This window comes from Ceratotherium simum, chromosome 7 (genome assembly GCF_057802395.1).
Source record: "Ceratotherium simum simum isolate JZ-2026a chromosome 7, ASM5780239v1, whole genome shotgun sequence".
NCBI classification, from domain to species: Eukaryota; Metazoa; Chordata; class Mammalia; order Perissodactyla; family Rhinocerotidae; genus Ceratotherium; species Ceratotherium simum.
This window is the reverse complement of record NC_141906.1, coordinates 10,512,678-10,528,731: the sequence shown is the minus strand read 5'-3', so window position 1 is coordinate 10,528,731 and position 16,054 is coordinate 10,512,678. Positions and strand designations below refer to the sequence as shown.

The 16,054-nt window shown below is 34.4% G+C and overlaps 1 protein-coding gene across 7 annotated transcripts in view; it reads left to right on the top strand.

The window, feature by feature from the left end:
* PRMT3 (protein arginine methyltransferase 3) overlaps positions 1 to 16,054 on the top strand; it is a 135,503-nt gene that overhangs the window by 8,691 nt on the left and 110,758 nt on the right. For all 7 annotated transcript variants that reach the window (XM_087433089.1, XM_014783543.2, XM_087433090.1 and 4 more), the window contains exons 6-8: positions 2,713 to 2,872; positions 4,460 to 4,604; positions 8,765 to 8,830. In XM_087433089.1, coding sequence (XP_087289215.1) covers positions 2,713 to 2,872; positions 4,460 to 4,604; positions 8,765 to 8,830 — 371 coding nt within the window. The remainder of the gene's footprint in view (positions 1 to 2,712; positions 2,873 to 4,459; positions 4,605 to 8,764; positions 8,831 to 16,054) is intronic.

The following is a 16,054-nucleotide window of genomic DNA, read 5'->3' as shown; positions in this document are numbered from 1 at the left end:
GTGCACATGTGGGTGAGTATACATATGTATATTTCCTAGCTCTTTGCTGAGAGGGCCTAGAAAAACCCCAGTAGCAATGAGCATAACTAGTGCCCAGATCTTGATTTATAACACCATTCTCCAGTAAAAGGAACCAAGGCTCCTTAGAGAGGTGATTGATTCCATGGACAGGGCAGGGAAAAATACAAGATGAGTCTGGGACATCTTGTGCCAGAAAATAAGAAAGTACTTAAAAAGAAAAAGTGGAGGAGGAAAGGACTTAGCAAAAGAACACAGGAGCCCACCTGAAGGAGCTCCTAGTGGCCAAAGCTGGGGTAATTTGAGCAACACAGAAAATGATAGTATTGGGTTTTAACCCACAGGATAAAATAAATATCCATGAGTCCATACTGACATAAATAATCAACCAAATAAATCAATGGAGAGGGAGCAGCTTAGCCTTAGAGTAGAATTCCTATCAATAAATGTTGAGGAATAAAGAAATAGAAAATTACCATTAGGCAAACACCACAGTAATAACTTGCAGAAAAGGTCTACCAATGGATGCTAAGATTAGTGGGCAAAAATCTAAGGTGAAACAGGATTTGTGTAGTTCAAGGTATGTCCTCCTAGAAATTTATTAAGTAGAGAGGAAATGTTACCTGTTCAGTGGAGAAATCCAACAGACACCATCACAACCAGCATCACCAGTAATGAGGCATATTGACACCATGAGCCCCTTGGTATAATGCACTGAGGACATATCATTTCTCTGCTGTTCTTGCCAAAAATGTGCAGCCTCGTTCCAATCATGAAAAAACATCAGACAAACCCAGGTTGTGAGACATTCTGCGAAATCACTGGTCAGTACTCTTGAAAAGTGTCAAGATACAGTTACTGGGTGCAGTATTCTCTAAATAATCAGTTCAAGGTACTGAATGTTTTGTTTAGATCTTTTATGTCTTTTTGGATTTTTTAAAATCTAGTTCTCTCAGTTGTTGGTAGGGGTGTGTTTAAATCTCTGTGATTGAAGGATTGTCTGTTTTTGCCTTTAATTCTGTCAGTTTTTGCTTCATGTATTTTGGAGCTCTTTTGTGAGGTTTATACTCATTTATAATTGTTACGTCTTTCTGATAAATTGGCCGTCTTTTGTAGTTCTCAGCTGCCAAAGTGAAGTATCCAGGTGATTTGAACCTCCTGAGACAGAATGTAGATGTGGAAATTCGTCTTTCTGAATATGGTTTAGGACTTTGAGTTGGACTGTTTTGATAAATTACAGTTATGAATCTTAATGTTTACTGAATCCTTTCTCCTTTTCAAATCTATACATTTAACCTTTAGCATATGATTATCTACATATTAATGCTAAAAGTTTTTATTCTAACTTTTCTTAGAGCAGAAAGCAAAACAGAAACTTGCCAAAACAAAGAAACCAATTTCTTTGTTCAGTTCTAATCCATAACTTAAACTAACAAGGTGGTTTGCAAACAGTCTGAAGAATTTTGAAGACAAGATACACAATGATAGTTGTAGTAGGAAGTAGAAGCTATGGTACACCATCCTGAAATAGTTTGGAAATATTTTGTTGCTCTCATTTTCAGTGAATTAAATAGTGAATGAATCTGTAGCTTTTAAAAATGACTCAGTATTCTGCGAGACTGACTAGAGATCAGTGGCGCCCTGCACTGCTTTTATAACAAGAAGTTCACCTTAGGCTCTGATCTCTAAGTTATAATATTATCTTGTGTGTTAAGCTTAGTTGTTTTGTCCCAACTCAAAAGAAGTGTCTCAACTGAAAACTGAGTAGGAAAAATAAAGTCATATTTCCGCCAGTGCTGTGACTTGAGGAGAAAATAAAATCTGTGTAGTTTTGATTGCTTTAAGTTGATCAGATAGTTAATTAGACTGGTAAATGGACATTGAGATTTTATAAAACTCACTAACTCCATATGTTAACTTCCATTTGCAGAGTTCTGCAGTAGAAGTTAAAGATTTATATATAGTGAAATTAAATTTAAATCAAAAAATTTTAATAATATTAGGAATTAGGATATTTAGTAATGTCAGAAATAAGATGTTGGTGTATAGGTTGCACTCCTCCTTACCCAGGGTGAAAAAGTTATTGAATGTATAGAATTCTTTATCTACATACTGTCCTTAAGGAATATCTAAATTTCATACCTGTTACTCTACAGATAAGGACCCAGAGGCTGAGAGCTGGCCTTCCGGAGTGGCAAGAACATGGGCTAGGAGGCAGGCAAGGGCTCCAGTCTTAGTTCCTTCATTACACAGTGTATGACTTTGAGCTAGTCACTTAATTTCTCTGAAGTTTATTTTTCCCATACCTTGAAATAGGGATAAATAGGTTTGTTTTGAGGATAAAATGAGATGTAATGTATGTACTTGAAAGATACCTGGTGATCAATAAATATTAGGGTTTTTTCTTCTACTTTTTTGTTTCTTCCTGGGTTTGGTTCAGTATAATTAATGTTTATATATGTGTTCAATTTAGCCAATTAATGAAAAACTTAGACTAACAGCATGCTCTTTAAATTCAAAATGAAACAGTTTCGATAGTAAATATTTAATTAAAAGTACTTTTACTAATTTTTCTCAGTTGGTAGCATAATAGGCTCTTAGTATATACTTATTCTTAGCATATACTTATTCCTAACTTACATGTGCTTCATTGTTATAAGATGGCCTGATAATAATGTCCATTTATTTCTTTAGATGTAGAAGATCTTTATGAACCGGTGTCAGTCCAGTTCTCGTACCCCAATGGACTCAGTGATAACACATGTGCTGTTGAAAAATTGAAACATATGGAAGCCAGGGCACTGTCTGCTGAAGCTGCGTTAGCTAGAGCACGTGAGGATCTACAAAAAATGAAGTAATTAATCAATCTTATAGAAAATTAATTGTTTAGATTCCTAAAATAATACAGCTAATAACAAGGTAGAATATGGGAAGACATTTCATGTGCTGGAAAGCATAATGCAAGTATTTAATTTTAGTAATACTAAAGATATGTAGCATTTTTATATGTTGTGGGTATAGTTGATTAACATAAACTTCTGTAGTTTTATTTGTTTCCCATAGACTTCTTTATAATTACTTTTGTACTAGTGGTAATTGTTCCGAGGAGTGTTGTCTTCTTGAGTGTTCTTGTTTTTGATATTGCCTTCCTTTGAATTAACCATGTTTCTAATAGATTTCTCCATTTTACTTTTCCTCTCCTAGGCTTTTAAAGTGGAGAGATTAATATTTTTTAGGTTTGGGAAAATATGTGGTTGCAATTTTTGTTTTCAAAGAATCAAAATATAATCATGATGTAGTATTTAATCAGAAAACCAGATACATAGGACTATTTTCTCCAGTGAGTAAATTGGCATTCTACTGGCTTAGTACTTCTCGGAATTTAATGTGCACATGAATCACCTGGGGATCTTGTTAAACTGTAGATTCTGATTCAGGAGGTCTGGAGTAGGGCCTGAGATTCTGCATTTCTACCAAGTATACCTCTAGCTTTACCGATTAGATTTGTAAGTTGGTTGCTATTGCCTGAGTACCCACTTGATGGTTTGCCAGGACGTCCAGCAGGAAAGATAGTATAGCTGATTGTAGGTCCCCTTCCCTGTTTCTGAGATTCTATGCTGGGTAACCTATTAACCAACAACAACTCTATCTGCCTTTTTGCACTTTTCTCCAGTGCATATCGTATAGGTTTGTTTGTTTGTTTGTTTGTGAGGAAGATTAGCCCTGAACTAACATCCAATGCCAATCCTCCTCTTTTTGCTGAGGAAGACTGGCCCTGGGCTAACATCTGTGCCCATCTTCCTCTACTTTATATGGGACACCACCACAGCGTGGCTTGACAAATGGTGCGTCGGTGTGTGCCCAGGATCTGAACCTGCGAACCCTGTGGTTCGCTGTGGTGGAGCGTGTGCACTTAACCACTAAGCCGCTGGGCCGGCCCCCTGTCATTCTTAATGTGTCGTTATCAGAGAGGGAACTGAATTTTAGAGATGGAGTGGATGATGTTGGTGTATGTAAATAATTCTCAATTTGGTTCCACTTTCTGCTCAGATAACCCTTCCATGAAATAATATGGTTTTAAAGAATATTAGTAGCACTGAAATATACTACATTGACTCACTGCTAAAATAGGATTTTGGGAAAATAGAAGTAATATAATTGAATAAAGATAATGTGCTTATTTTGTTCAGTTGCAAGATGTAAACAGCTATAATCCGTAGTTGACAGTGTTTTGTGGTTTGCAGAAGGAATGCTTACCACTGGGTTTGAATATACCATTGCTTAAGATCCAGCAGGGGGAGCTTTCAGTTACTTAGGATAGAATGTGATTTAGAAGCTCATCGCACTCCACTCCCTCCCCCTTCTCTTCTCAGCCTCTAGCCTTTGGTTTTTTCATGGTCCAATAAACCTGTCTCAAGGGTGTATTTCAAATTGATTACAGACAATTTGCTCAGGATTTTGTGATGAACGCAGATGTCAGAAGCTGCTCGTCATCTACTACTGCCATTGCAGACCTCCAGGAGGATGAGGATGGTGTTTATTTCAGCTCATACGGGCATTATGGGATACATGAAGAAATGCTAAAGGTTAGAAAAGAGCACAAATACACCAAATCCATCCTAAAGGAAAAATAGAATAAAACAGGTTCTTAATACTTATGCTGTAGGAGAACTGCTTTTTTTTAAGAACTGCTTTTTAAATCTCTTTGGTACTTGATAGCTCATCTTGTGTTGAAAAGATTGTAGAAGTATCTTAGTCTTTATTATGAAATTACTTTTGCTTGAAATAGAACGTTGGAAAAAAACAACTGCTGAAAAAAACAACTGCTGACAATTTTAGTCTTCTCAAGAACAGCTATTAAAGAGGAACAAATTATATATTTGCCTTTTAATGTACGAAGGAAATGATTTATTTTAGTGTTTTAAATAGCCATACTGACTTCAGTGTGGGCAGATAATTCGTTGTTACAAAGTTTAATTATAAATAATTCTCACAATTGTTATGGCATAACTTTTTTATATTTGAAATCATTGATAGAGGAATTTCTTCAATTGATCGCATCAGATATTTAAATTTGGTTTTAATCTTTATGATGATAGTGTTCATATAAAATATAAAGTAGGTTTCTAGCTATAACCAATAGTTATACACCTTTTCAGGTATTATATTGTAGATTGTAAAATAGCAAGTTGTTATTTTTTAATTGAGTAAAACTGAAAATATCTAACTAGAGTGAAGCAAATGTTAGAATGGGAAAATTATTGAAAATTTTAGATGTTTATCTCTGAATTTTAAATGCCAGTGCCTTTTCTTCTCTTAAAACCAATAAACAAAAAATCCTTCCTAAATCCTTCCTCAAAAGATTGTTTTATTTTGTGGAAGCCCTAAGACTATGTTCCTTTGAAGCATGTGCATTTAAAATAACCAGGGATATTTAATAACGTGTATACATTTTATTGAGTCAGTTTTGTAGGATCACAGAGTGGAAGTTTGCTGATTAATAATAGTTGTGGTTACTTGGGATCTTTTAAAACAGTGTCATGTCATTTCTTTGATAATGACATGTCATGGTTGTGCTTTTTGTTGTCACTTGGGTAATGGCATAGCATTACAAATAGCAGTTATCTTATTATAAGTAATAAATTATTTTATTTTAAGTCCAGAGTGAATTTGTTTAAAAGAAATTGAATTACTCCGTTTTCTTTGTCAAAATTTTATTGTTTCTAGAATATTTTCTTCAAAGGAGTTTAATCTAAGCCCATGTTTGTCATTTTAAATTACCCCATCAATTTAAATGCATGAACCTTTAATGCCTTTGGTATGGAAATTGTTTTGGGTTTTTCAGACAGATAGGTGAAAGACTCCCAGTAGATAGTACATACGAGTGTACCCAGTACATCATCAGGGCAATCCAGTTTGAGTACTTATTTGCACACCTGGACACGGGTAGCTGTATATCAGTAGCTAGAGGATCTTCATACCTGATGGGATATCTTTAAGTCTTTTTGAGGTACATACAGATTTAAGAAGTTCCAGCTTGAAGTTTCCAGTGCTATCTTTTCCTTCCTAGGGAATCACTTGAGAATACTTATTAATATAATTCTCCATGCCTTAGTTCCCCTTAGTTGTTATACAGTGTAATTACGTCTCCTTGGAAATGACTTAGGTGTTCATAGGAAATATGGATATATTCCGTTCAAAGAGAACTATGTATCCATTTTTTATTTTGCTAAGTGGATGAATATGAAATGTGTCTTATATCAAGCAATATTTCTTCTGTTTCTTATCAAAACAATGCTATCAGAATCTCACCTGATCTTTATAAATAGTTTAAAATTGAGCAACCATATATACAGGACTTATTTTTATGCTTAGAATTGGTCTTGCTTTTATAGGAATATTATTTGGATTTTTTGTTGCTTAGTCTCATATTTTAATGGCACCATTTTGGCATATGTTGTGATTATAGTTATAAATAAAGGTAGTTCATGATTTTATTTTCTGAAGTTAAGATGACGATAACTTTTTTGAATTCCAGAGATATAGCTGATAGAGGGCTAGATTACAAGAACTTTGAAAAATCCTTTACCACTTTATCTTTCTGAAGAAGAGTCATTGTTATCTAATGTTATAAATCTGAGATGCATCACCCTCTCTTTCCAAGAAAAAAACTGTTCATCCTGGTGAACATTTATTACAGATTGTGTTACCATTAAATAATTTTTCTTTACTGCATTCTCCTCATTGACTCTGCAGCTGACTCATGCATTCTGTCCACCTTCCTGAGCCTATGCATTTAAAACTTACTGTTATTTATATATGTAAAATTTATAGTAGATAACTTTTTGGTTGTCTTTAGTCTCATTCTTAAAATTTTTTTTATATTTGTAGGAATAATTCCGTGATACTTTGCTAGTCTTAAAAGATTATCTTGCTTCTTAGTATTGGAGCTCTAATTTTATTCTTCTTTTGTATTTTTTAGTTTTAATAGGTTGGTGCAAAAGATAAATTTTTAATTTCTGTTTATTACCTTATTTTGTATTGAAGCATTAATCTTTTGTTAGAGTAAATATTTTTAAATGGTTATGACGGCTAGTCTTTTATTGGGTTGCATTTTCATGTTTAGTCAATTTTTCTTTAAAAAATTCAGTTATTAAATTGAAGCTCTGCTATGTCTGAGGCACTATGTTTGGTATACTTTGGATTTCATTGTTCTAGGGTGAGCCTATGAACAAAAGCAGGTGGATACGTAGAAAGCCTGGATGAAGGATAGAAGTTGAGCCAGCAGTGCGTGGACTTAGAACAGGAGTTGGGATGCTAGTGGTTAAGTGGGAGCTGTGGTGAGGCAGTGGCATTGGTGGGAGCTCTCCGAGGGATGGCCTCCTTGATGCTCACCCTTTGTAGGTTCTGCTGCGTCAGCAAAAATCACTGGTTATGGTGTAAGAAGAATATAGAAATGGTAAAAATGTATGAAATGGTATTTTTTTTTAAAAAAGATAGCTTTAAAATTAATTATATGTGTAAATTTACTTAAACATTAGATTCTTTCAGTAATTCTTAAAATAACTTTCAGGGGAAGATTTAATAAGGCTGATTTAAAATTTTGTTTGTGAAGCATTTAAAAATAATTTTATTAGAAAGCCTGGAATTAATTATGGAATTCCCCTTTTTTAGATCCCGTAATTAAGTAAAACAACTTGCTCTTTAATTTAAGACCTCCTGTATATGTTTTTTGTAAATCCCAATATTGGCATAAAAATGTTTTTTGAGGGGTATGGATTGTATAAATTTTGATATTGTAGCATTTGTGTAACTGCTTTCTTTGTACCCGGCGTGAAACACAAAACTAGAATTCCCAGTCTGAGGTCTTTGTATCATACTCATTTTACTCATTTGGCAGCAGAGCCCCTTACTGCTAAATTTGCTATCAGTATGTGTGTCTCAACTGAGGTAATTTAAAAGGGAATCAGCTCTGTTCATGAACCAACATGAATGTTAGCGTTCAGTGCCTGCGTTGGTCACAGGTCACGTGAGGCTCCAGGGTGTAGACATCTCATAATGTGGGCTGCAGGGCTCAAATGATGTAGGCTTATAAGCATTGTTTCCTACTACAGACATTTCTAAGAACAAAACAGGATTATAAGTCAGATAGGTGCTGATCAATGACTTTCTTAGAAAACCCGTGCTCAATTGAGCTTCATTGTGCATATGTAACTATAACACACATTTATCAATTTTGGGTTTTTTCTCGTGTATTTTAACATAGCTGTACTATATGGAGTCAGATTCTAGATTCCAGGCCCTTTTTAATTTTTTGTTTATTGCAGTAACATTGGTTTATGACATTGTAAAAATTTCAGGTGTACATCATTGTACTTCTATTTCTGCATAGATTACATCATGTTTCCAGGCCCTTTTTAAAGGAGCAAAGCATCATGTTCATCTTCTTTTAGCTTTAATTATCAGTTGAAGTCTTATAATGATAATGCATGTCAAGACCAAAATGTATACATTTTTAAGAACTTAGATACTTGACTTTCAGTGATGTTCTTAAATGTTTTCTTTGTGTTATTGCTACTTCTATTATTTACTGTGTTCTTTTAGGAAAAAAAAATTAAGCTTGGTTTTCAGGCAAAAAGTAGTTATGGAAGCTAGCAATGTGTGATAAAATAGCAAATATCTTCCTAAAAAGTTTTGTTTGTTCAGACTAGCTTGTAAACACAATGTTTTCCTCTCTCCACCCTAGGACAAAGTACGAACAGAAAGTTACCGAGATTTTATATACCAAAACCCACATATCTTCAAAGACAAGGTGAGTAGCATAGGCTGCAGAATTATACATTTCAGTTGTGCATCATGGGGATCTTGGGCGGTAGACGTGCTCTCTTGGGTCATCATTGTGATAGCAGTTAATGTAATGTACTCTGGCTTTATTTCATGGAAGACTTTTGTGATGCTGTTCTGTGGTGCAGAGTACTGATAACAGAAATGCTGGTTGGTGCTGTCATTCAGTATACTCTTTTTAAATTGAAATTCATTAATTACAATGACATAGCTTAGTTAAATTTGGCTTATCCAAGATATTTTGCTTAAATCATATTTTTGATTTACTGTGATTCCTGTGAGTTTCAAATGTATCAGATAAGCCCCAGACCAAAGCACACTTTTAATTATTATTCTCATCTGTGTTAGTTAAAAATTAATAATTTTAAGAAGTTATTATTGATAAGTAGGGTCAGATATTGTAAGGTATAATTTATTTTGTGCTTTCTTTTTAATACCTCCTTTATTTACCCCTTTATGAGACATTTTATATTTTACAATTCATCTTAATACTGTCTCAGGTTATTTCAAAGATGATCTTTGACACTGTGTGTGTGTTTGTGTGTTTGAAATTTGTGTCATTTGTTTTTCTTCCCTTGTGAATTTTTTGCATTTTTTTCTTCACTTCCTCCTCTTCTCCCTCTCTGTGTTGGAATGGTTGCCTAAAAGTTCAGGTTTTCTGTTTGTTCTTCCTTATTGGAAATTAGTCTATTAATTGAGTCAGGAATATTATCATCTCTGCCATTTATATATCTTTGGGAATTTTCCCTTACTCTTTCCCCTTCAAGAACGCGTATATTGATAGCATATCAGGTTTTTGTAATTTCCCTTTCACCTCCATTTTACCAAGCTTTTTGTTTGCTGAGGAAGATTCACCCTGAACTAACATCTGTTGCCAATCTTCCTGTTTTTATATGTGAGCTGCCACCACAGCATGGCCAGTGACAAGTGAGTGGTGTAGGTCCATGCCCAGGGACCGAACCTGGGCCGCCAAAACCGAGTGCACCGAACTTAACCACTAGGCCACCGGGGCTGCCATCTTAAAAGATACTTCTCTAAGATTATTTCGTGAGCTTTACATGATATTGCAGCAGTGACCATTTTGAAAAATCTCTTTTCCTGATTTTTATATTGTTTGGAATTTAATATAGATTGGCTTTTCATTTTCCATATCTATTTCCTAAGAGCAGTGTTTTACTTGTGACTAGCTGAGTTGGACAATTGAAATTTATATGGTGCTCTGCTATCTTTTGGCTAAAGCATTATCTATCATGAAAGGTTTATGATGGTGTCTGTTCCTTTGTTTTTGCTGATTCCCGCTGTAGACATATAGATGATTTCATTTTTAAAATCTTAGTTTTTATCAGTTCTTTGTACTTAGCTTTTTTGTGTGCTTTTTATATGTTATTGCAGTAGAGACTAAGAATTTTTTTTATATTAGGTTTTATATTTGCACCCAAGTACTGGAAACAATTTATTTAATATGTGTGTCTAGAAAATGACTTTGTTTCCAGTGAAACAAATATGTTACTATTAAAAATTTTGCTTTATATTTTTAATTAGATTATGCCCAGGTTTTTATTTTTATTTTTCCTTAATATGTTGTATAGCAAATAAGCATGTACTGCTCTGGGAATCACTAGTCCTGCCTTGATTCTTAGGAACCAGCCATATAATTTTAGGCAAGTGGTGAATCTTTTTGGGCCTCATCTGTAAAATGATTTTTTAAGCCCTTCTGGTTCTAAAATTTATGATTTTTGTTATTATAGAAACACCGTCATTGTCTTTCTTTGAGTCATCTTTTCTTAATACTTTTTGATACGAGTATGATAAGAATTTGTTAAGTGAAAGTAGGTTAGAAGTTGCTTTTTAGTAGGCTCCTGAATAGACTTTTGTCTTATAATATGTAAGAAAATACTGAAAAGTCACTTAATAATCATAAGATTAAACGTTGAGAAATTATGTATGGTCATGTGCTGCATAACGACATTTTAGTCAATGGCAGACCACGTATAAATGGTGGTCCCATAAGATTAGTACCCTACTGCCTAGGTGTGTAGTAGGCTATACCATTCAGGCTTGTGTAGGTGCACTCTATGATGTTCACACAGTGACAGAATCGCCTAGCGACGAGTTTCTCAGAACGTATCCCGTTGTTAAGTGGCACATGACTATAATTGTGAATATTTCTATGTATGTGGAGTACATCTTACTGGCTTCATAGACCTATACACAGTCACTTTCTGTTTCTAGTTTTTTAATTTATAACAGTATTATCGAAATGCTGTATGTATTATATTATACATTTTTTGACAAATACATGACCATGGAAAGTACAATCTTTCATTATTTTGTGTTCCGGTCCCTGCTCTTCCTGAAGAGGTTAAATCTGCCAAAGTCAGAACAGGGCTTATTAGTAAATCGGGAGTATTTTTCCTTAGTACTTTGCCTAAGGTGTTTTCATTTAACATATTAACGTGTAATTAGCTTTGCTTGGCATTTATGGTTTCTCAAAAATATGCAGTCATGCATCACTTAACGGTAGGGGTAAGTCCTGAGAAATGTGTCCTTAGGAGATTTTGTTGCTGTGCGAACATGATTGAGTGTGTTTACACAAACCTGGATGGTGTAGCCTCCTACACACCTAGGCTCCATGGTACTGATCTTATGGGTGGTGTAACCTCCTACACACCTGGGCTGTATGGTGCTGATCTTACGGGACCACCATCGTATGTGCAGTCTGTGGTTGACCCGAACCTCATTATGTGGCACGTGACTACTGTAATGTAAAATATTATATGTATCAATTTTTAACTCCTTAGAGCACACTCAAGGTACAATTTTCTGTAATTAGCAATATTAAATAATCTAGAGCTTTCATATTTTTAAATGATTTGGGATGCTTTTCTTCATTATACTATGGCTGCAGATTGAGAAAATATATTACTATATATTAAATAGCATTTGATAGTTTGTAGATTACTTTCAGTCATGTTGTCTCATTGTTACTATACAATATACCTATAACTAGGCAGGACCACTATTCATCTCCATTTTACACATGAGGAGACTTGAAACCAATAAGTTAATTGACTTGTCCTAAAACAGGCAACTAAAAAAAAAAAAACCTGACGGTTTTTCCTGTTAGTCCAGTGCCCTTAACTGTGCCACTACACTTTGAACACCATATGTTAAAATAGAATGAGTCAGTAATTAGGGTGGGGTCCATTAGTTGCATTTTAATTCACACTATTTTTCATGTATAGGTCATATAATTTCTGTCTGCCATGACAGAATATGTTCATGAAATTATTTAAGTATAATTTTTAAAAAATCTATGAAATAACATGTTTTCCTAAGTTTTATTACCATTGTTTTTGTTTGCTTTATCTCCATTAGGTAGACGACCTTCATATCACAACACTAGCTCCTGTATCCTATTATGTAGCGCAGAGTAGAGATGTATTTTTGAAAAAGGTGCTTATAATTGAAATGTGTTTCTTCTCCCTTCCTTCCCTTTTCCCCATTGCTCCCTTCCTGCCTCCTTTCCTTCATTCCTTAATGTTTCAGTTCACAGAGCCCCTGTGGAGGCCATATGGTTTCTCAGATTTAATTTAACTTTGGGTGGCATTTAATCGTGTTATCACCCACTCATAATTAATTTCTATTTGTAGTCCGTTGAAGAAATTCACAGTTAGGGGCCTTGTTTATGCTTTTGATTATTATCTACAGTTAAATTGTATTCACTTTTTTCCTTAGAAAAAGTGAATCAAATTCCTTCATCATTTTATAAAATAATGTTAGTTTATTTGGTTATCATTTCTACCTCTTTCTTTGATTCTATCAAGTTTTAGTTTATTTGCCCAGTTACCTAATTCTGAGCTAGATGTAATAAATAATTAACATACAATTTAAAATATAATTTAAATATAGGCTTTAAAAGCAGATTGACCTGCGTTTGAATGCTGGCTTTACAAATGACCAGCTGTTACTTTCCTTATCTGAAGCTACCTGCACCTGTTACTTTCCTTATCTGAAGCTCACTTTCCTCATTTGCAAAATGAGGGTTAAATAAGAATTATATATATATGCATATGTGTATAAGATATAAATATGTGTGTGTGTATGTATAGTCTTACAAAAGAACCCATACTCTAATTGTAGTATATGATATGTATCCTTCTGTACTTAGCTTTCTTCACTCAGCAGTTTTTCTTAGAGATAATTCCTTATTAACATTCTTTTAATGGCTCATACATCCAATGTAAGAATGTCCATAAGTTGTTTTGTTGTCTATAAGTTAGAACAATGCTGCATATAAAATATTAAAAATCTTTGTATATATGTAAGAGTACAATAATAAGATAAATTCCTAGCAGTGGACTCCCAGGGTCAAAAAGGTTATACCCTGCATGGTGGTAGTGCTGCCAACTTGTCTTTTCATCAGCCGTGTGTGAGTGTTGATGTTCCCAAACACCATTACCAAAGCACTGTGTAATTCCACACCAACCTTTTATTTATAGTTTTTTAGTTTTGAAAATATCTTATTTCAATGAAAGTTTTTGGGAACTTATCACTTAGTGTTGTGTTGTATATATTTTTCCATTTCATTATCATTTTATGCTGTATAATATTTCAAATTGATATACTGTAATCATACTATAAACATGCTATGCATTATAGTATTTTCTTGCTGATGTAGTTTATACATTTTATTTGTAACTTTAAAAAATGTTTATTTTTCTTTGCAGTGATGTTATATAGCTTGCATCCTAAAATTCTTAACTTTCTTGTGTGTACAAGTAGTTATGTTAAAATGTGCTGACTCACTCGGACAGGCCACATGTGTAGGAACAGTCACATTCTCCCTATGAAACCATCTGGGCTTCATCCTTCTTGGAGGGGCAGAGAATAGGAGACACAAGGTAGTAGCCTTGGACAACTTTATTTCTTCAGTGGAAATCAGACTGCCAGGTTCTCTCTTCCGGAGTCAGTTCTGGTAAATTATATTTTCAAGATATAGTGGAACAAAGGACTCCACTTCTAATAGTGAACAATACAAAAGATAAAATGCATAGGAACAGACTTAACTAACAGTGTGCAGGACTTATATGAAAAAAGATTTAAAAAAAATAACTCCTGAAGAATGGAACAGGTGATTTCAGCAAATTGAAAGTCATATCATGTTCTTGAATAAGAAAACTCAAAATAAAATTGTCCATTTTCCCTAAATTAATTTATAATTTTAGCTCAATCCCCATAAAAATGCTAAGACTTTTTAAAAAATCTAAACAAGCTGATTCTCTTGTTCTTATGGAAGAATAAACCTACAAAATTATCCAGAAACGTTGTGAAAAAAATTTTGCAGTGAGGATGGACCAGCCTTAGTAGATATTAAAACGTTCTGTAGAGCTTCTGTAATTAGAGTAATTAGTGATGCATGATTGTATAGATTAATGGAATATACAGAGAACTTTTAGTGAATGTTTAATGTCTTAGTCCATTCAGCTTGCTGTAACAAAAATACCATACACTGAGTGGCTTATAAACAACAGAAATTTCTTCCTCACAGTTCTAGAGTCAGGGAAGTTCAAGATCAAGGCACTGGCTGATTCTGGTGAGGGCCTGCTTTGTGCTTCATAGATATGCTTTCTTGCTGTTTCCTCACATGCTGGAGGAGAGCAAGGGCTCTCTCTGGAGCCTCTTTTATTAGAGTCCTAATCCCACTCATGAGGCAGAGCCCTCATGACCTAACCAATTCCCAAAGGCCCCAGCTTCTAATGCCATCATCTTGGGGGTTAGAATTTCAACATGTGAATTTGGGGGGGGACACAAACATTCAGACCATAGCAGTCGCATATCAAATCAGTGGGGGAAACGCAGACTGTTTAATAACGTGTTGGGACAGTTGATTAGCCATCTGAACAGAAGTAAAGTTGGAACCATACCTCTTAGTGTATACCAAGATTAAAAAAAAGCAAACTGTATTAATGAAACCATAAATGTACTAGAAGGAAATATATGAGCATGAAATAAGGAAGAATAGGGAAGGTCAATCTAATTATAATCAAAATCCAGAAAAGATTGATGAGTTTGACTGTATGTAAAGAATTTCTGCATAGCAAAATCACTGTAAGCAGAATCAAAAGACAAAAATACATGCTGAGAGAAAATATTACATACAAGTCATATTATAGAGATCTAATCTCCTTAACTTACAAAGAACTCTTAGAAGATTTGATAAGAAAAAGACTAAACAACTCAGTGGAAAAATAGAGAAAGGCTATAAGTAGTCAGTTCACATAAAAAGAACTACAGGTGGCTCCACAACATAGGGAATGATGCTAAACCTCATGATAATGGAAATGCGTGTTAAAATTAGACCAATATATCATCATTTTGCACTTGCCAGATTGGCAGAAATCCAAAAGTTTGATTATATGTTCCATGGGCTTGTCTCGTCTGTGAGGAAATTGGCTCTTACACCTTGGTTAGGGTTTTCGTGAGTAGGATTACTCTATGGAGGGTAATTTGGTTGTCTAGCGGAATTATAAATATGTATATTCTCTCTGACCCAGTGTTTTCACTACTAGGAATATATTCTGTAGATTTTCTCATGTGTGAATGGGGTTAGATATGAAGTTATTTACAGGCTTGGTTGTCATAGTAGAATTTCAGAAGCTACCTAAATGTTCATCAGTGTATCACAGTGTGTATAATATGCTTCCATTTGTGTATAAAGGGGAAGGAAAAACATATTGTATTGCATTGCATAGGCATAAAAATTCTCTTGAAGGATAAATAAGAAATATACTTTTTGATGCTTAGACTATATGAATATATTAGCTAGGGACAAATTAAATTATTGTCGAATAATATAATAGATTCTTAATTCTAGTTCTGTTTTTCTTACAGTAGCTTCTCATTACTCAGAATAAAATCCAAAGGCTCTGTGTAATCTGGCACCTGCCTCATCCTGACCTTACCTCCAAGCAGCCTCTTTCTCACCCAGCTCAGCCAGTGGCCTTCTTGCTTTGCCTGGAATCTTATATTCTTTGTTTATTCTTTGTCTCCCCTACAAGATTGTGAGCTCCTTTTAGGACGGGGACTTGGTCCTGTTTGTGCTGTACCCCATCACCATGATCAATGCCTATACTTAGTAATGCTCAGTGAATACTTACAGTAGAAGAGTACTGACATAATTTCATATTTA